The 22,044-nt window shown below is 32.8% G+C and overlaps 1 protein-coding gene across 4 annotated transcripts in view; it reads left to right on the forward strand.

Annotated features, from left to right (window-relative positions):
• Window positions 1-264: 264 nt before the first annotated feature.
• Window positions 265-22,044, forward strand: part of LOC123536661 (myosin light chain kinase 3-like) — a 40,854-nt gene continuing 19,074 nt past the window's right edge. Inside the window, exon 1 of one of the 4 annotated variants that reach the window (XM_045320002.2) lies at window positions 265-735. In XM_045320002.2, the coding sequence (XP_045175937.2) occupies window positions 338-735 (398 nt within the window). In that variant the 5' untranslated portion in view covers window positions 265-337. The other 3 variants (XM_045320005.2, XM_045320003.2, XM_045320004.2) reach the window with 3 other exon arrangements.

Consider the following 22,044-nt stretch of genomic DNA (forward strand, 5'->3'; position numbering starts at 1 on the left):
ATATTGTATTTGTATTTATGTTATATACATTTAAAGAATTAACTTCAAAACCCATTAGTTCGATGTCTTTTTAGTTTTAATTCTTTATTTCTGTTTATACATTTAACATCTTGCATAGGCTACTGAGAATTATTTATTCTTTAACCGCGAGTTAACACAGGTAAGTTTCGTCACCAGGTAACCATTTGCTATAGGGTACTGTTGCACATAGTGGAATTGTTTCTATTAATTTCTCACCTTCCCAAGACTTTTATGCTCGTTTCCGCCATATCTTTTGTCATTCAGGTATGTGCCCTTGCATTGCGATGTTACAAAGTTCTGTCGGAAATACTTAACCATGAATGGTTCCGCTACAAAATGGATGAAGACAAGTATTGCTGGAAAATACGAAAAATGCAGCAATGGAAATATTTCAAATGGAAATCATGTTTTCTATAAAGAAATTGTGAATGTTAGTTCAATACATACTAAAGTCACGTCAACAAAAACAACGACAACAGCTAATATGACGTTGGACAGTGAAACCGGAGAAGAAACGGTGACGGAATATAGCGTGTCCAGTGTGTCCGGAATTAGGGAGACGGTTGGAACTAATGTTGAAGTAAACTATAACGACAATCAAGTTGACAAAAGTGATAAAGCTAATGATTCCGATGATTCCGAAGAAGAAAATAATTCCAAAGGATTAACAAAGTCTTTTTTAGATGGATTAACTATATGTCAGTATAAATTAAAGTAAGTATGATGTATTTCATATCAATGCAAAATAAAAAGGATGTATAATAACGTATTTCAAAAGAAGTTAACTAGTCTTCCAGTAAGAAATAAATATACTCTTAGTATCATGGTATATATCATTTAAGTAATCTTACAAAACTTTATAGTTTTTATGGAAAATTGTTTTCAAAACATTTTTTGTACTTATGTAATAATGTTACCTAACTGCAGAAGTTTTAGTTTACATGGCAGTTAATGGTGGTAGTCGTACATATTTATACACAGTGATAGATATATTTTGCATGTAGTTTGCTGCGAATGAAATATTTATTTTAGCTCCCTTGATGCAAAATACAAAAATATAGTATCAAGTGATATAACAGGTGTTTATTATACAAGAACCTGGAACGCCTTGGACTCCAGGACTGTCACAGGGGTTCTAACTCTACTTGCTGCGGTAGTACTGCTGGCCTGCTGATTCAGACATGTTCAAAGTTGCGATAAATGTTATAATGCTAATCATTATAGACGATGTAACAGAACCAGAGGTACATGATTACTTTTTGGGGTAACCTGGAGGCATACTCTATCAATCGCATTGATGAACATGTTTGCCAAAACAATTTCTGCGGTCTCCTTAAATACGAATATTATGCAAGTACTTGCAATAACTATTCCATTTCATTGACTTCTTATACATGTACACATGTGTAGCAATGTGAGCCTTATTTTATGGCCGTATGAAAGAATGACATAATTTATCTTTTACCTGTAAAAATCTGTAGAATTACGTAGCTAGACATACAGAATTCTGCCTCCATATAGCGAACGTCAGAATTTAAAATGGAGGAATAAAACGCTTTATTCTATATGTACGTATCATGATCATTATACGCGTATTATTACGCATATTAGCAAAAACATACCGCTATAAAAGTACAATGCAATTAATTGTTTGAATTATAAGAGACTGGGAGTGTAATATGCATGTATATCAATGCTTTATGACTCAGCCTTTGTCCAGGGTGTTGCCAAATATTAGAACTATCATATTGAGTATCCGTCAACCTCTTCGTGATTTGAATACAATTTACAATTCTTGGCACAAACCATACAAATACTGGTCAATGGCTTTGTTTTTCTACGTAGTTTCTGACATTACGTACATGAGTTAAGTAGTTTATTTAATGATTCTTTTGTACCAATTGTTTGTATTAGCTCGTTGTGTTAGAAGTTCAGCCAGAGTGCGTGCCATAACTATCCCCAGAAAAACAGATTAATTAACTATGCGTAGGCTATTCCTGTTTTTGCAATCAGAACTGACTTGCAAACAGCTTTATGATATAATTACAGTAAAGCCCAGAGCAAAATATTGCTTTTCGGAGAAAAAAGGCTGGCTTTATTTACCAACATATAGATGTTAATGAACCCAACATAAGCAATATCATATATCTAAGCTTATATCACTTCCACTAACAAAGAATAAACAAAGAGGGCCGCTGAATTCTTGTTTAAACATGCAGTAATTTACAGTAAATGTTAGTTAATTGATATTGGCCGCAGTTCACATCTATGAAAACAAACAAAGAGATTCCAAAAGCAGTCCAGGTTCAAGTTAATGGTTAAGAGTTGTTTACCAAATGATAATGTATAGATAAATTCCATAAGTGTCTCTTGAACTATTAGGAGAATTGATAAGATTTGACAGTACCTTTTCTTTATTACAATGTATTCGATTTCTCTACATTTAAGATTTTTTAACAATTTTATGATAATAATTTGAAATTGTCATTTTGAATTTACATGTCATTATAAGGATTTCCTAATTACAGTTAGGGAAGGAATTTCTAGCATTTTGAAAAGCCAAAATAAGAAAACCTAGTGGGTTTCATTGAATTTCGTTAACCGATGAAAAATTCGAAAGGTATATTTTGTTTCAGAAGGTTATTCTTAAAAGTTTTCATATTGAATTTCGATTTCTTAATCATTGCTTTAATAACCATGCAATACTCGACCAACATATAGAGTGTTTGTGACAAACATTTTAGATGGATTTATCTCCATTAAAACTCCTGTCTTTAGTCCATGTTATTTATATCAAATATCAGCTAGGTTTCATTTAAGATTGATATATGTTTATTTATAATAATAATAAGTACAATAACCTTTGCAAAAGCTTACATGAAATCATAAAAAAGAGAGAACAGGACCCATACTCAACAACAGTTTACGTCAGAAACTTAGACACTGAAATGCTAAAACTATATTTAATTATTAATTATTAATGAAATTTGGGTTGAATGCAGCATGTAATACGGCATAATGCTAAGCAAAGTTTAAACAGTTTATGTGCCTTTTGTTTGAGACATTGTATGTCTAAGTTTATATTTCAGACATAACCTAAATGCATAATGAACTCTTAAAATACCGTTAATATAAGAACAGATATTACGGTCTAAGTGTTTTCACTCGAACATGGTGATTAAGATAGCAGTCTGGTCATCTAGATCAATATCAAACTATTCTAGAATATCTCCCTCCATCTTGCCAAGTTGCTGCTTATCTATACCAGTAGATAGGTATACATCTTATCTTGTCAGCCGAACTACTTTTATCTAGGTAAACAGTAATTTGAAACAAGTGTTCGGAAAATAAATCGACTCACTGACCAGCGGGAAGGCCATTCTAGGCTGGTATAAATACAAACACCTGTTCATATACAAGACATTCATGAACATTTTTATATACATTATCAGAATATTAGTGTACTTCAGCCCTGACAAAATATTTCATTTAAGATAGCCTTTTTTGAAGACGACCATCCGTCAGTTGGTTTATTAGGATGAATTAAAATTTGACAGCAACGACGTATTCTGTAATATTTCTCAGCATTTGTACTTCCGCTGCAACACAATTTCTTAAAATGTAGCGACAACAAATAGAAAGATACGTCTTCGTCGACCATGCGGTTTATGACATGCCATTTTTAGGCATTTCTAGGCCTCATCTGTCAGGTAAACATTTACATTTAAGATGAATGATCACAGAATTAAGCTATGTCTAGCTCATAACAATGTGTTTCGCTTTATCATCGGAATCAAATTAAAGGCATAAAACCAGACACCTTTGTCAAAGACAAACTAGTATTTTCATACTGTAATTTCCAGTCGCAGTCGCCTTCCCTATATTTGCAGAGAACCAGTCAAACTTTCTAAAAATAATAAAGTGTTTTTGGGCCATACCTGCAAACCTTCTATCGGCTTTAGTTTTATGAATTTACCAAAACAAACAAACAAACAAACAAACAAACAAACAAAAACGAACAAAAAACATTTCACTACACACAGGTGACCAGTCTCAGCCATTCACGTGTTTCCGTGGTCGAATATACCTCGCACGTCCCCAACACAAAACTAAATGGTTCGCGAATTTGATCGAATTGCTATATGCTGTATTTAGCAGTAGTACAGTCATAAAACATAACCTATGATTATAACCATTTGGTTGATCCTAACCCTTCATGCAACGTGTGTAGATATACCGAAACATATTTGAGCCGTGCCATGAGAAAACCAACATAGTGGGTATGCGACCAGCATGGATCCAGACCAGCCTGCGCATCCGCGCAGTCTGGTCAGGCTCCATGCTGTTCGCTTTTAAAGCCTATTGGAATTGGAGAAACTATTAGCGAACAGCATGGAGCCTGACCAGACTGCGCAGATGCGCAGGCTGGTCTGGATCAATGCTGGTCGCATACCCACTATGTTGGTTTTCCCATGGCACGGCTCATTTTGTTTAGGAATGTGGTAATTGCCGTTTTCTGTCAAGTTCCGGTCGAAATATTTCCAGAAATCGGTACCACCTGGCGGGTTTTCTCCCATGGAAACTATTGATAGATCTTATACTAGATATTTTCTATAAAATAATTGAGTGAACCTTTTTATTCAACATAATAAGTCCTGCTGTGATTGCAATAGCGCACGTCGACTGACGTAAATTATCTTATCTTGAAATTGATTTCCATAATCTCTCTTCTGTCAGGTATTGTAACTGGTATATCTATCTTTTCTCTACTTATTAGAAAAAAACGCGGTCTTGAAATGTTATAATGTTATTAAAAGTGAAGCATATTTCAAAAAAGAATCTGAAGTAGTACTAGCACAGCTCTAGAAACAATCATGGTCTTGAAGGTTTATTAAGGCCAGCAGGGTTGTTCAAGTACCTAGGTCTACAGGTACTTAATCAGATAGATAATTAATTCAATGTCAAGTTTGAAATAATTCTGTTTTACTGTTACTTAAGATGTATACATTCCATTATATCGGAAATAAACTTCAATACCTTTTTACCTGCATTTTGTTTTCACATAAAAATGGGTGGTTATACATTCAGATATTCTTGCTATATTGTACATTCTTAATAAAATGATAGCTATAACCATTAAATGTTTCAGTCAGTGAGTACAAAAAACGTGGAATTTTAGTTTGTTGATCTTGCTTGTGTGACAAAAAAGTGCAACTATACCGAATGACTACCAGTATCCGGAGAAACCAAGTAAATGTACATCAAACATACAATAAACAAGACAACCTCTTTAGAGCAAACACCTTTGCAAAGACATTGTTTTTCTAGATTGATTAATGTACTAGGAACTCTATCTAAAGGGAGAGGAAATTGTCTGTCCTTGTATAGAGGTGTATGGTCATTCATCACCTTTTTTCCACAATGCCGTAACTAGCTTTTTTGATAGTTTTGGGAAACGATGTTTAAGGACTTTTAATCACTTTACACTACTTACAGCCTTGTTGAACTAAACTTTAGCCTGTTTATGTTATTTCTACAAGGCCACAGATTCATCATCATACAGAGGTCAAAGAGACATACCTAATGACACTAAAATCTCAGTTTTGCAAAAAATAGACTTACGGCATTGTGGAAATAAGACGACGCATTGTAAGCGTTGTTAAGAGAAATTATACTGAACCTCGAAAAACGAGCATTTCATGATTCGGTTAAATAGAAAGCTTGAATGACGATATCCTTTAAAACAGTTAAAGACAAATTAGTTATATCTATCTACTTCGAAATTAATTAAAAAAAGGCAGTTTTATTGAGAGCGAAAACAGTTTCATTTCCGCTTCTCTTCTCCGTTTCCTTTGTTAATTTAAGTTTGTTTCGAAGCAGAGACAAAGCTGTCACAAATGACAATAAACAGAATACCTCATCTTTTCCAAACAGTTGATCTCGACAGTAAGATCAATTCTTGTAAAGTATCTGGCAATGAATACGTAAGTCTAAATTGATAACGACTGCAGGTACATAGTAATAAGTCTGCGGAACTATAAACATTATTAGTACATAGAATCATATGCAAAAATATGCTTTTGTTCTCCGCCAAGAGTTCTGGGAATTTTTAGCATTTTCCAGCATAACTGATAGCATTACAACTAAGCTAGACATTGTCTTACAACAAGCGTATTAAGAGCAATTAAATTGCAAACTATATTTAGAAGTTCAACTTAAGCAGTATATCAGTCGCCATTGCAACTTTTATATAGAGCTAGTTATAACTGAATACGATCCGAACAAAACGATATGAATTTAACTTCTGAAACACAGAAGATATTTTATTTAATAAAGGAAAGCATGTTATGCTCATGATAGCTAGAAATTTGTATTCTTTAAAGATGGTCAGTCACATTTAAGTAATATTTTATGATATTTTTTACTTTTCGTATAATTAGAGATTTGTTTAAGGAACAAAACGATAAATAGTTGCATCCCTACTAGAAAAACTGATTTTATTGTCTTTATATATAATCATCGTACTTACCCTGTTAACATGTAACTATTTAAAAAGCTTAGAATTTCGTTCGATTTCAATAAAGTTTCAGTTTTTACATTTCTTTTATAGATATTTGGAAATTCCAACCATATGAACCAATAGGCAAGTTTTAAAACGGCAAATAGTTTCGGAATTCATTTATTTCCATTCTGTTTTGGTAATTTCTGGATAGGCAAAGCGAGATATATTTACTGCATGTTCACAAATTTGACCTTGGCATTTTTATTTTCTCTATAAAAAATAATATTAAGGCCATGAGGAAAAGATAGAAAATCGGATTTTTCAAATTTTAAGATAAAAGATCCACACGCCTTATTATTGTCAGTCTGATGTACCAAGTGACCTCAAACCGAACGACAAAACTGTTTTAAGTTTGATGCGGCAAAGAGCTATAAAAATAAAAACGTGTACTTCGTGTCTTAAGACCATTTCAAATTTAACTAATTTTGTTTTAGAACCTAATATGTATTTTAAATGTAGTTTTAAAGGTACAAATTGTAACTCCATTCTCGCCGATGTTTGTTTTTAGTAAGATAACGCCGAATCACGCTCTAACACGAGCTCACGCGAGATTACAGCCAGTTGCCATTCTGTGTATTTTATACTTCTTTGGATGCGGATATTGCCTCCTACTGATTGTAAATCATAATTTCATAATAAACAATTTCTATGCATAAAATCGTTATCAAAATATTATTCTCGGAAGTTTAACATTTTTTCCAAGTTATTTGTAATCACTTGATGGTTTAATGAATTAGAGAGGAGAGACGGGAAGATGAACGGATAGAAAAATATCTTTTCCACCTTGCTCCACGGTAGCGATGTTAACATAAGCTTTTGTTGTTTTCTTACATACTTTCGTTTATGTTTCCAAATATTTCCAGATGAACAAGTAGGTAAATTTAGTTTGAAAGAACTCAGTATAAACACTGGGAGGAAAATTAGTTGAATGCCAAGTCGTTAAGTTTTTACATGATTCATTGCATGTCAGGGAATGTAAGTCAGTGTCATACTGGAAATTACGCGCAACATCATCATAAACAGATTGTTGTGTTTCCCATATGATAGAAACAACAGAAATGGAACACACAGGTTTATTCTTGAAAATAAATGTTAGACTCTTTTGCTGAGTAATGTAAACTGAGAAAAATGCGTTACACCTAAAACTACGAACTTTTCAAGTACGAACACATAAGTATATAGAGTTAGTGCAAAAGATTTTTCGGGTCAGATAACAATGTGAGCATTATCTGATTACGGACTATTTATATTTTTACAGATTGAAACTTCCTGTCGGAACATATTCGGAATCACTTTAAGATATGCGAATAATTTCAATTCGAATTTATATAACTTGTCTCACTTACCATTTAAATAAGCAAAAATGTAATCCGCCCCCTTTTCAGTCTTCCTTATTTATTTTGATAATAGAAAACGCCTTCCTTCAATGACATTCTTCTAGGTTACTTATGTTACTTATCAGTTGTGCGAAATTATTAGCTTGCTCCCGGTTATTAAGTTAACGTTAGAGTGATATGACATGTAGTAGCTTCGACTTTAACCAGACACAAATAATATTCTTCGAATTGCATGTTTCTCCATGATGTGCATACATTACATAGAATGTCTTTTACCGAAATATAGGTTTTTGAATAAGTTTATGGAACTTTAATGAAATACAAACTGTTTGATTACTTAAAAACCTATCATGTTTCATCAGAAATGAAGGAAAAAGACAAAGATTTGACTTTGTGAGCAGGATATGGACCCCTAAGACAATCTCTTTGCTGCAATAAGACTTGCATATAATGAAACTAGGGTATACTTAGCAGACTGCATAATTTCCAGTCTGATGCGAGTATATGTTACGTATTCTGTGAATGGAAGCTTCAAGCCAACTATTTTGCATCTCACTTTATTACCCTATAACTGTCTAAAAACAGCCAAGAACACCTACGCAATGGTTTCTAATTTCAAAGTTTTACTGTAAAAAAGTCAAGGTACACTTTAGTCTGGAATTGTTTTAGCCCACATTAGACAGTCTGGAATTCCACTTAACTGGCATCACCAGTGTTCAAGTTCAAATCAGTTAAAAGCTTTATTGTTCTACAGAATTTAGCTGGTTTGTAGTGTGACTGTCATCACAAACACGATTTTGCAGCTTGTATTCTTACGCTAGGAGCGGTACAAGTGGTATAAACCATTGTTCATCTGTTTAATTCCGTTCCGTGACTAAATCCATAACAGCTTTTTTCCAAATAGTAAAATAGTGGAAAATTGCTAAATTCTTTCTTAAAATATAAACATCTTACAACCTACAAGATAATCTTTTGGAAGCGTATAGTGCAACCAAGAAAATTTATATAGTAGACCCGGTTTGACCGAGTTGTCTCTGACGACCTCTAGCACAGTTGAAATCGAATTCTAATGTATGATTCCATGATTCCAAAGGACTAGAAAATGTAATAACACTGAGTCCATTTGAGACTTCTATACATTTTTACCCTTCTGCATGTTTTGACTTTAAAGTGGTTACCAGCAATTTGATTTTTGTCAATGAATGGATCTTTTGAAAACTTTTTAACATCCGATATATTTCGGAGATAGTGATTTGACAATAGACTATACCTCATTAACCTGCCATTATGTAATAATTAACATTCGAAATCACGGCAATGGGCGGACACTAAATGGCATGCTGACATGAATTCACATTGAACCATCGTTTAAATTTTCAAGTAAGAGTTTATTGCGTTTTAACGAAATACATGTATATCTAAATCTAATTCAAGATTTTTTCGGAAACCCTTAACATTGAATTATTAAGTCAAGTTATATTTTTATTTACTCCCATTTATAAAATTCTTCCACCAATGTGAAGTTATAGTAGTGCAGAATTACATCAGTACCAGCAGTGATAAGTAAAAATAGGGCAATGATAAGTAGAAACAGTACAAAACTATAACGTTCCTAAAATGCTGCTGTTAACCGGTGCTGTGCTCCCGGTACGGTTTCAAAATATATAATCAACAGAAAAATACTTTCGACAGAACACGAAAATATCACTGCGTGGAAATTTAGTTCAATGCCAAGCTGTTCACCTTTATTTACATGATTCGTTGTATGTCATGGAATGTAAGTCAGTAGCATAACAGCATCACACCTTCATACCATTGAAAAAGTAGGTAATGACTGCTTCCTTAGTCACTTTACACGAGGTAAAACATTCTGGTCATAATAGAGGGCTGGTCTCAGTATAGGGATTATCTTAAAGCGAGGTTTAACTGAATTAAGAAACAGGTCATAAACTGTCTATTCTTTTTGTCTCCATAAAATGGAAGTTGGTCGGAATAGGTATTTATAATGTTTTGTACGCATTTTCTTCTTCTCTTCAGTTTCATTTCCGACCCGCATTTAGAGGAAATTTGTATGAAAATAGACAATGCCTTTGATAGAAGGCTAAAAATCCCGGTCTTTAAAGACAGTTTTAACTTAAAATATTTTTCACTTAAAATAATTAATAACCAACAATCTTTTTACTTGTAAATTGGAACAGAGATACCATGTATATATTAAACGACGATAGAATATAGTGAATGAGGAAGTGTTTGTTTCCGAAGGAACTTTTACTGACAGCAATGACGAACAATTTGGAAAGGCACCCAGTAATTCATTTGTAGCTCTCACTGGAAAATTCCAATCTACTTGTGCGGTTAAATACCACTATTTCATCAGACATGAGATTCCGTCATGCGCTGAATTTGAATTTGAATTAAACAGAAGTTTAATTGAATTATTTCTGTTATTCCCAAATGCCATACATTCCAATTTAACCACATTATTGTAATAATAAAACCTAGTTTGTCTATTGCGAAAGTAAAGGGCAAAGATGTGCTTTTGCGGTAAAAAGAGAAGTTCCCTAAACACTGTCACTTTTGTGTAAAATATTTTAACACTGACATGAATTAAAACTGTGATGTGTTATGCAGACGGCACCATTTTCAGTTTGTTTCCAAATATTCTGTGAATAGGAGTTATGGAGCAAAACAGCTAACAATGTTGCTTGACCAGGCGATTTATTGGAAACAGTATTATTAGCCATGAGCACGAGTCTGTGTTTAGACCGTACGTTTGGTTCATAGGATATTGCTCCTGATACTACAAGTTTTTATATGATTTTGTCTTCTTTTCTTTGTCTCAAAAAATCAGTACCAAGAAGGATAAAGTCAGAATATTTATAGCCAGATTACATGAATACACACGTAATGGTTTCTATTTTCAATGTTTTACTACAAAAGTCAAAGTATACTTTACTCCGGAATTGTTTAGCCCACATTAGACTGTCTGGAATTCCACTTAACTGGCATCGATAGTGTTCAAATCAATTAAAAGCTCTATAGTTCTGCAGAATTTACCTGGTGTGTACTCAGATCGACCTCAAAAGCAAAAATTGGCTGCTTGTAAACCTACGCTAGGAGCGGTTCCTGTGGTATGATACATTGTTCTTCTGTTTGATTCCGTGACTAAATCCATTTTTGCGTTTTTTTCGAAATAGTAGAAAAACCAATGAGTTATATCTCATTATATGTTAATAAAGGAGAGGAGGAATTCTTTAATTGTTATTGAATTTTGCAATTTTTGGGTCATTTTCATACTTGCCTTTACGAAATGAAAATGCCCTTTGAAAACAATTTGTTCAGTTTCAGGTTGAGCTGTTAGGCTAGGTGGATAGTATGGTGTGTTTCGCCCACCGTGAACATTTTCACTGAAACTACTGGTCAGAATACACAAAACGGATTTATTAAAAAAGTTCGCTTGACTGCGTTTCAGGCTGACAGAGACAGAAATATTTTTAAATGACATCTTTATATGAATCACTTAAACTAAGTCAGAAACAATGTGGCCAATAATGACCCTCTTATGATTGTTTTTTTTTTTGGTCATGAAAAGTTTGACATTAATTTCATATTAAAACGTTGTCTTGTTTTTTTTTACACTGAAGACAAAGCTGTCTGTTTTTAACATTTTATATTGCCCTAAATGGGAAAAATGTGCTATAGAGACTGAACGTTTTACCAGACATTAAACACCAACAAATAAGAAATATATGTAATATCTGTAGGAAGATGTGTTGTTTGAAAGGTTTTGTCAGGTTTCTAAACTGAAATTATTGAAAAACGTAACATTCTTCATAGGTCTGTCATCTATTGCTTTAGTAATTTGGTATTAGATATAATTGAAACAATTCTAAATTTATGTTTGCATGATTATCCTCTATATATTTTTTTCTTGTTTGAAAAAGTAATGATATACTGAACATAATTTTAATTTATTTATATACGAGTTTGAACTTTTACATGTTTTTGATAAGGCCTTGTAATATGTAATGTAATAATATTTTTACTTCTAAAATATTTATACTTTCGACCTTTACGATAAAAGGTAAGAAGACGGTTTAAAAATATGAATACTGGATATAGTAATATTTCCGCTTAAGCAATTACCTCTGACAGTTGTATAAAATTTTCTTCTGCTTATCTGAAGATCACTGTATGATTTGTTTAGCTTCATATTTTGTGACTCTTGTTGATGTATCAATTACAGAATAATTCGTACAGATATAAAATTAATTAGGTGATGTTATGATACAGTACCCCAATTCAATTTATAATACTACAGGATATGAATGACTGTCAAAACTCAAGTCGACTTACTTACTAGATTCTAAAGAACAAGCGTACAAGAATGATTGTAAATAATGGATAAAATTATTAACACCACCATTTTAGAACATCACGTGAGAATATACGAGATTTATGTGAACTGATTTATATCAAGATTACTGCTATATGATTTGATCAATATAATTTGTACAATATTTTATCCGTAGAGAGTCTTGACCTTTCTTCTCGTTTGATTTACTAAAACATATTATACAAGTACGTCAGAAATGTAATAAACAGTGTCCATAGGGCATACAGAATATCCCTCGCATTACCGGAAGTTACTCCACCCACACTTTATCATCATCACCATCTAGCACAGGATAAAATCAATACATAATAATTTACCAGATATAAATATAACATATTCATCTTCAACATCTGTTCTATGTCGAACATATACACACCAAACGCCTGAAAATCTAAGATAAAAGTTTATATTATGATCACGTGGCCTGCAACCCAAATCTCTGGAATTCTCCTTCCTCATATTTTTCCAGGTACGTATGTATTCTCTGATAACCGAGATATACTCAGATATGCTAAGTTGTCTTTATTATGCATTTAGTGTAATAGTGAAACTGCTGGAGAGTTAGCATTTTATTCGAGAAAAAAAAACTGTCGAAAATGACAAAAACTGTGCAGTGAGGATTGGAATATTCAGGTTAGCAGAGTAGTGGATGTTTCCGACACATTTTCAGGTATTTCTATGATTTCTTAATTGGTGTAATTGTAGTTACGGATCTGTTTGGTGTAAGTATTAATGCTAATGTATACACATTATTGTAACAGTGATTTGGCAAATATTTCAGTAAGCTCTTGCCAGAGAAGAGAACAAAATGTCTACAACACTGTATCAACCTCAACCACTGGCAACTTCACTTATGGTGCGGTTAGCCACTTAGTAAATGGAGGATGCTGAGCAAACATCTAACTGAATCGACAATATCCTGTGTCAGTCGCATGAAACACGTTATTGATATTATCCTGTTATGGTATTGTTGAAGTTAGAAATAAAGCTTCTGAGCAAGGTCTTATATGTGTGCAATCTGTTACAAATAAGTTTTTTACAATTGACATGTTATTTTTGTTTAGCTAAATATCTGTATGAACGGCGTAGAAATGATGAACAAAGTTCTCTATAATGACATTTGCATGTTAAGTATATGATATTTATCCAACCAAATAATATGTTTTAGAATCATTTTGCTCTATTCAGATCACCGGTAAACCCATGGATGACTGTTAATTGAACATCACCTCAGGAGTATAATAAAATTACTTTTCATCAACACACAAGACATATTTTCGTTAGAGAAAGGGTTTCTCTGCACTGAGAAGTTTCAAAGCAAAAACAAAACAAAATGTCTTTGTTATCATATCAACTATGTCAGAGCTAAAATACCACTTAAGCAACAATATAACAGTATTTGATAGCATAAGAAAACGAATAAGGTATGGCCACAAAATTATCAGATGGTTACATAAAGCTTTCCGAGACATAATTACATAACGCCTCCGAAAAAGATATCTAGTAGTTATAATTATGAACAAAGAAATAAATCATGCCCAGTTTTTTTGTTTTTATTATGGCAACCTATCTTATTTACAGACGTTCTAAATATCTTTTGTAAATATTCAATTTAGTGCCTGTCAATCATTAGATATATATCTTATCTCTTTAAAGTTCACGAACGTATTAATGTTATATTTCATTTTGTCATGGAAACGGAGAAGAAAATTAAGTGGTTTTATTTCTGTATTGTTAAATTTGTTTCTACTCGAAGACGATCATACTGTCTTGTTTTTGCTTGTCGATTTGAAAAGATTTCTGAATGAGGAGCTATGAGAAAGTCAAAACCTTTTGACATTTTGCAGCATGAAAAATCTTTGGCGTATATCTTGATTTAAATTCTAACAGATGTCTTATCTTGATTTAAATTCTAACAGATGTAAACATTTTTTCTATGCCCTTTCAAACTATATGAAAATTGTGGAAGTGTGCCTAGTTTTGAGAAAATCTTAGAGAAAGCCCTCCATATACAAACTCATGTTATAACACTCTAAAGAATTGTTTAAAACAACAATATTTCCTTATTCTAACTTATGTTGGGTGTTCAGTCATTACTTCTAGTTTCAAACATGCACTACATACTTAAGTTCTAGAAATTGTGCAACTATGCACACAGATGCAAAGTAGCTAATGGCAATGTTCCAAGGAACAGACAGACTAATCTAAAGAGAATGCTTGTTAACAACAGTTAATTCTAACAAATGGTTCTCTTTATTCTGATTAATAACGTTGTATGAACTTGAACAATAGACAGAAACAAAGCTTAAGAATCCGTATTTCCAGAAATTCTGAGCTTCTGGTAACTGATAATCAACGTGCAATCCTTTTTAAATCAGTTCTAGATTATCGCCCTTGTATAGAATTTGACAGTCATGTACATTAAATAGGCTTCAAATTCATAAAACTGAGCTTATGGGCACGAGGCCATGTCTTTAAATCTTTTCACAGACAGACCGTCATTTTGTCCTAAACATTGGGATATAAAGTTTACAAGATTGATCAATAATTTATTGAAGGACAAACAAAAGCGCGTTCGGTGAAAAATATTGAAAATATATCCTAAATTTGACAAAAACAATCTAGTTATTGACATTTAAGGTTGTTTCAACTTTTTAGCCAGCTTGGAAAGTAAACACCAAATGCTGGGCAACAAATGTTTGCCGTAGACAAAGATCACCAGAAGAAAGTAATTTATGCGATATTTTTCGGTTCTTCAAAAAGCTGTGCCCAAAGCTGTAAGTGGAATTTTTTAAAGGAATCACGAGCTAAAACAAATTTAATAATGCTATTCTTAGCTCCGACCATTTCGAGGCATTAACTGCATGTCCCCGTTGCAAAACAACGTCTTTTCCCGTAAATAGCTGCTATTAATGATTTATTGAAGGGGTTGAAGGCCCGTGTTGTCCTACACCTTGGTCAATAGACCTGACACCATTCTAGACTACTATTTATCTGGTTGACGTGTTGGCTTGAGGCAATCAGTAGGATCTGCTGTTTACCACTGTATGTTGGGTATGCCTAAATCTGACAAAGAAAATGCATTAAGATCTGATAAAAAGGGGAATACTTTGGAGGTATGAAATGAAAAACAATGACAATGTTTTCAATACTATGAATTTTTGGACCAGATACCATAACATCTGAAACACTACTCGTATACAGATGCATAAATCTTGCGAATAAGTCTTTAACATGCTTGCATTTTTTCTCTCTCAAAAAGTAGCTCTAATAGTTTGATTTATTTTCTTATCTTAATGCTAAATGAAGCAATTAATTTCAATAACAGATGCCTCAGTCCTTTTTTATAACTTCAAGAGTTTTTCGAATAAAATAATGAATATAATCAAACCTCGTAAATCCTTTTTATAAAGTAAAACAGAAGCAGTGTTATCTGTGAAAATCTGATACACATAAAGTGTCTGTATAACTCAGATCATGTTATCTCCCGGTGTTAACTGCTTCCTGTATGATGTGATATGCATAAAGAACATAAAAGATAACTGCAGAATGTTTTAAATTTTTGAAAGATGCAACGTTTCAGATTGACTGTAATTTAGAGGTTTTATTCTCTAATCGGCATTTTGAGATATTTTTATATATCATAAAATAATAATCTGAAAGCTTCAATGAACTAGTTCATACAGAAGATCTGAAATGCAATCATGTAAACGTTGTTTGTATAGAGATATATTTGGCTCTAAACAAACACGTGCTATTTATTCTCCATGTAATTTACAGTAGGTATTTTGAGATATTTTGGGTATGGCATGTCATAACTGTGAGATAAAAGAACTCGTATCTGCTGATAAGGATTATTTAAAATTCATGAATGAAACACATGGTTATTCTTAACAAACACACACACTTCACCAGTCATGTGTGGCAGCAATTTTGCTTCCGACTTCTAGACGTTTCTCAAGAAAGAGGCTGATCTCATTCTTACTGTTGTTTGTATTAATAGTAAGCATAAATAAGTTCACCGTAACCTTTATGATAACGACAAAGTTACGATTTCTCAGTTTTCTGGTGTTTTTTTCGTAATTGTAATAATGAAAATAAGGATAAAACTACATGCTTAACATTGAGTTAACAATGTGTTAAGTCACCATATAGCGATTAAGAAATATCCAAGAGCATTGTTTGTTGTGGTGGCTTTCAAGTCAATGAAGCCGTTACAGCAATTTATGGCATTGTTTAGGCGTAGGCGGTCAACTTTTTCATATGAACGATTTATACATTCCGAATGGAAATTCGAACCTGCAGCGGTGAGTGACAAGTGTTTCGAAGCAACGACTGAACCCATACGACTACGTGAGTCATCTACCATTTCTGAGAAAAAGAAAGCGTTGTATAACAACCAACAGATTGTGCTTAATGAAACAAGAGCACCGCCTTGCGGGTGCTGACGCTCATCTGATTTTTTTGTATAATAGAAAAATTGTCCTACCGATGATTTTCTAAGTCCAAAAAGGGCCATAATTCTTGCAAAAAGCAGGATGGAGTTATGTCTCTTGATGTACATAGTCAGCTTATGATGGTGAACAACTGTTGCAAGTTTCAAAGCAATAGCTTGAATAGTTTAGGAGAAAAGCTGACCTATACATAAAACTTAACCAATAAATCTGATATTTTCTAAGTCCAAAAGGGGCCATAATTCTTGCAAAAAGGAAGGACAGAGTTATGTTTCTTGCTGTACATGGTCAGCTTATGATGGTGAACAGGTGTTGCAAGTTTTAAAGCAATAGCTTTGATAGTTTATGAGAAAAGCTGACCTAAACATAAAACTTAACCAAGAAATCTGATTTTATAAGTCCAAAAGAGATTATAATTCTTGAAAAAAGAATGATGGAGTTATGTTTCTTGATGTACAGGGTCAGCTTATGATGGTGAACAAGTGTTGCAAGTTTCAAAGCAATAGCTTTGATAGTTAAGGAGAAAAGTTGACCTAAACATAAAACTTAACCAAGAAATCTGATATTTTCTAAGTCCAAAAGGGCCATAATTCTTGCAAAAAGCAGGATGGAGTTATGTTTCTTGCTGTACAGGGTCAGCAATTGATGGTGAACAAGTGTTCCAAGTTTCAAAGCAATACCTTTGATAGTTTAGGAGAAAAGCTGACCTAAACATAAAACTTAACCAGGCAACGCGAACGACACCGACGCCGACGCCGATCAAGTGTAACAATAACTCATTTTTTTTCTCAAAAAATCAGATGAGCTAAAAACTACTATTTTCCGATATCAAAAAATTATGTTATAGCAACATTCATTAGTATGAATTCAACAATGTATAGGTCATGGCTCTGTATCAATTTAAAGGCTACAATTGCAGTTTCTTAAATTACGAAATAACATGTATTTGAATATGACGAGTAAATTTGTCCGTATTCAGAAAAAAAAATGTATAAAATTACCATCTCTAATAAAGAAATCAACCCAGTTCTCAATTGGTTGTCTTTCATTCACTCATTATAGTGATGCTGTGCCTTGTTTTACAATTTCTTTGATAATATTATCTAATGCTAAGCTATAAAACAGGGAATCCCATTTATAGAATTCGGATTGATTTACCACATATTCTACACTTAACACACGGTGAATGTATATATTAGTATGCTGAAACTCCCTTGAAAGTTTATTTCAAAAACCCTCAATATACTCTCATAAACTATTAATTAAAGTACTTCAGAAACAAGAAACGAATAGTTTTCTTGTCTTAAATCCAAACAAAACACAGTGGGGAAAATTAACTGATCAGCTACGAATGCATATCCTATTTAACTATGTGATTATATTGTGACATTATAAACTGTTAGAGGAGCACAAATATATAACTGAAACTCATACAGTGTAATGATGTAACATGAAGTAGTTTATAATTGCCGGTTAGAAACACAAAACAACGTTAAATTAACATAACAGTCCTTTGGAGCTATCTTAGGTTAAGTCCATCCATGAAATGAGATCGAAAACAAAGTAATATACGAACCAGTTTAACTTATTAAAATTAAGTTTTCCACTTATCCACCCGCCACACCTCTTTTCAAGCTATTTTGATTTTAGTATTCCGACTTACTTTGTATATTGATTTTGGACTTTGCTTGGTCAAACTTTATGTAAGTCTTTCAAGGTCATATTACTATTTCTATACTACCATTTAATAAGGAAATTGATTAGATGTCAGACATTTTCAATCCTCAGTTGATATGAGCTATTGCCTCACCTATAATACAGAGCATTACCTACCATGCAGTTGACTTGTGCATGGAGAAATTCAGCCCAACTTTCTGGTGGTTGAAAATTTGTCCAAAAACGGGGTTCTGCTAAGCTGTTGTGATAGAATTATAATCTCGCCGTTCCGACAATCAAAACTTTATATTACTTTTATAGTCTAATAAAAAATATACTAAACTGGTACTTGATTTTCATGAAACAATTAATGGCTATTGGACACTGTATTATATTTATTATCATGAATGGTAGATCTAACCTGAGCTTAAATAAAGTGTAAACTATGACACGTAGACAATATACCTTAGCGGGTGTAATTGATCATCTTAACAAAATACTTGCAATCTTTTTGCAACATCTTAATTAAATCTCTGAAAATCCTTAATCGCTCGTAAGAGACGAAAATCAAATTAATAACACGCTGAGAAAGTAATTTAGATAAGTCCAGCAAGAGTCACGGTGGCACGGTGGCAACATGCTACAGATTATAAATAGAAAATTTTCTCTCGACAAAAATAAATAGCGTTTTAGGATAATTTCTTAGAGATTATTTTTATGAATGAAAGCTGTACAACAGCAAAGCTTCCATAAATGACTTTATTACTGTTCATGAACAGACTCAATAAAACCGAGTCTGCAATTTTTGCTGTTTGCTTTGTTCTCGGTGCTTCCGAGGGATCTACTTTCCAGATTTTATTTATCTATCATTTCCGTCAAAAATAAGACTTAAGTTTGCGTCTGAATTTTTGTTTGTTATGGAGCAAATAACTATGTGTATGATATTAACTGAGGTATGTTTGACTCTATAAGCAAATACATTTTCGACAAAAATCTCAAGATAGATCTTTGTGGGGTGTTTGATCCTAAAATATCTTGACAACAAAAATGGATGTTTTACTCAAAATACATTTACAAATACATTTAGAACAAAAACCGCGATACATTATTTTGTGGATGTTCGACCGTTTAATTAAAATTTTAAATATAACTTCAATATATTGTTTTGAGGGTGTTTGACACTAACATTTATTTGAAACAAAAACCGCCTGATATTATTTTGGGGGTGTTTGACCATTACATATCTTTGCAACATAAACCTCAAAATGCTATTTTGAGAGTATTTAATTTTCAAGTATATTTACAACAAAACCTTATGATACTATTATAAGGGTGTTTCATAATATTGTAATGGTGTTTCACTCTAAAATATATTTACAAAACTATTTCGAAGGTGTGTAGCCAAAAGTCATTTTGCAACAATATCATCAAGATGCTATTTTGAGCGTGTAAAATGTATATATGCTTGCAACTGGAAATTAGGTCAAAGCTTGCAGTCGACTGTTTTATAATATAAGATAGGGAATTCCCTGTATGGAATTAGTTTTTACCTTATCTTGCATCTTATCCTCACGTCACAGAATTATGCTGAATGTATGTATGGTTATGATTTAGATGAAAGATTCAAATACCCTCTAAATGCTCACATACGTTTTTGAGAAATAAGAAACACGACTGGCTTTTTTGGATATGTGAGTCTGTGATAAATATATATGAAAGCCATAAACTATCAAAGATACCAGAAAGAGATTATCTAAATTTTCTGTCAAAGTAATACATGACTTTAAATGAAGGAACAAAAGGAGTTTTTCAGGAGGATTAAGTCCGTGTTATGCAAGGACTTTTGTTTTCTAGCAGGTATTTCCTAAGATTTCTGGCTATGTCATGAAAACATAACGGAAAAGCTATTCGTGGACTTTGTTGATATTACAAAAATTTCTGTTTCCAGGAAACAAACACGTGAAAACCATTCAATCATGATATTTAAAGTGTAGTTGCTGTTTTGCTTCTGACTTCTTGATGTTTTAGGAACGCATGTGGTGTTATTGTATTGTTCTGTTCCTAACTATACAATGGCATCATTAAGCTCCTGGTACGGTTTATAATAACAATAACATTGTAATTATTTTATTGTTTTGATTATTGTTTTCCTCGTTGTTATACAAGAAATAAGGAATTATGCCAACATGTTAACTTTTCCAAAATATAACTGAAGAAGTATTCACACTGTGGGGAATCACATGATCCAAATAATCTCAAACCAAAGTTACATTTTGAAGAAAATGAATAAATTCCCTATCATGATGAGATACGAAATTTAAACATAGCCTATCATATGACTAATGAATATTGTTAAATTATCATGTTGTTGACAATAATGATAGATATCCTGTAATTACAAACACTAAGGAAAATAAGAAGTATCAGTTTCTTGAAGTGGTCCAGATAGTCAGAAGGTGATTGTGATTGAAATATATGTAGTGTTATGATACATATGTGTTGCCATATGATAGGCTGTATTTTAGATTTACAGCAAAAGCTGTTTCATAATTTTCCCATATTATTCATATATTTATTTTGGTTTAGAGATTATTTTGATCATGTGATTCCCCGTAGTGATTCATTAGGAACAAGAAATTTGAAAAGCAAGTTTTCTACAACAGCCAAAACACAAAATTTTAAATAGTGAAACTCACCACATTAGCATTTTAGAGAAAATAGTTCTAGCTCCTTATTCGGGACATCTTTAAGAAATATACATTGACGATTTATGGATGTTTTATAACATGATACATATATCAGTATTCTACTACTTTTTCTTTACAATGAGGAAACCACGGTTTTAAATACTGTAAATGATTGTGCAAATTCAAGCCATACCGACATTTCTATGGTCATATGGTGGCTTTTCAACTTTAATGATAGAAGAAGACAAAGTTTTTCTTCCTGATCTTTTGTCATTTTGTAATGCACATACGGGGGGATATAATTTACCCACCGACATTCTAGATGGAGAAGGAATTTTACAAATATAGTCCGTTCGTGAAAAAATGTCCGAAGGGGCATGCCTTCTTCAGCAGTGAAAGCTTGAAAACCTCAATATATCAAACCACATTTTGTGACTTAAAATTCAGCACACAAACACAAACATCTATGATTTTTAATAAGTGAACTGACAACACAATGTTACAATATCGATTTGAAAAACGTTCAACCTGTTTGAAAAAAAGGCATATTTTATGTACCTACAAGTACAGTCTTATCATTCATATTTTCAAAAGCTACACCAGCAACGTATTTCTTTTGCTTTTCTTGAAATGATTATCTATACAGAATAATAATGTTTGCAGCATCTTAATCATAACTTGAAGGTATTTAATCACTCATAAGAGGGGAAGAACCAATTAATAACACGCTGAGAAAGTGATTTTGATAATTCTACAGAAGCTAATGCACCAGGAGTCACGCTGGCTACAACCTGTGGATTATATAGTAAACGTTCTCAATGAAAGAGTTGGCAGGAATAGAGGTTTTCGGAGTCACGCTGGCTACAACATGTGGATTTACCAGTAAACTTTCTCACTGAAATAATTTTACACAAGTGGTTGGCAGGGACAG

Source organism: Mercenaria mercenaria, chromosome 17 (assembly GCF_021730395.1).
Source record: "Mercenaria mercenaria strain notata chromosome 17, MADL_Memer_1, whole genome shotgun sequence".
In the NCBI taxonomy this organism is placed as follows: Eukaryota; Metazoa; Mollusca; class Bivalvia; order Venerida; family Veneridae; genus Mercenaria; species Mercenaria mercenaria.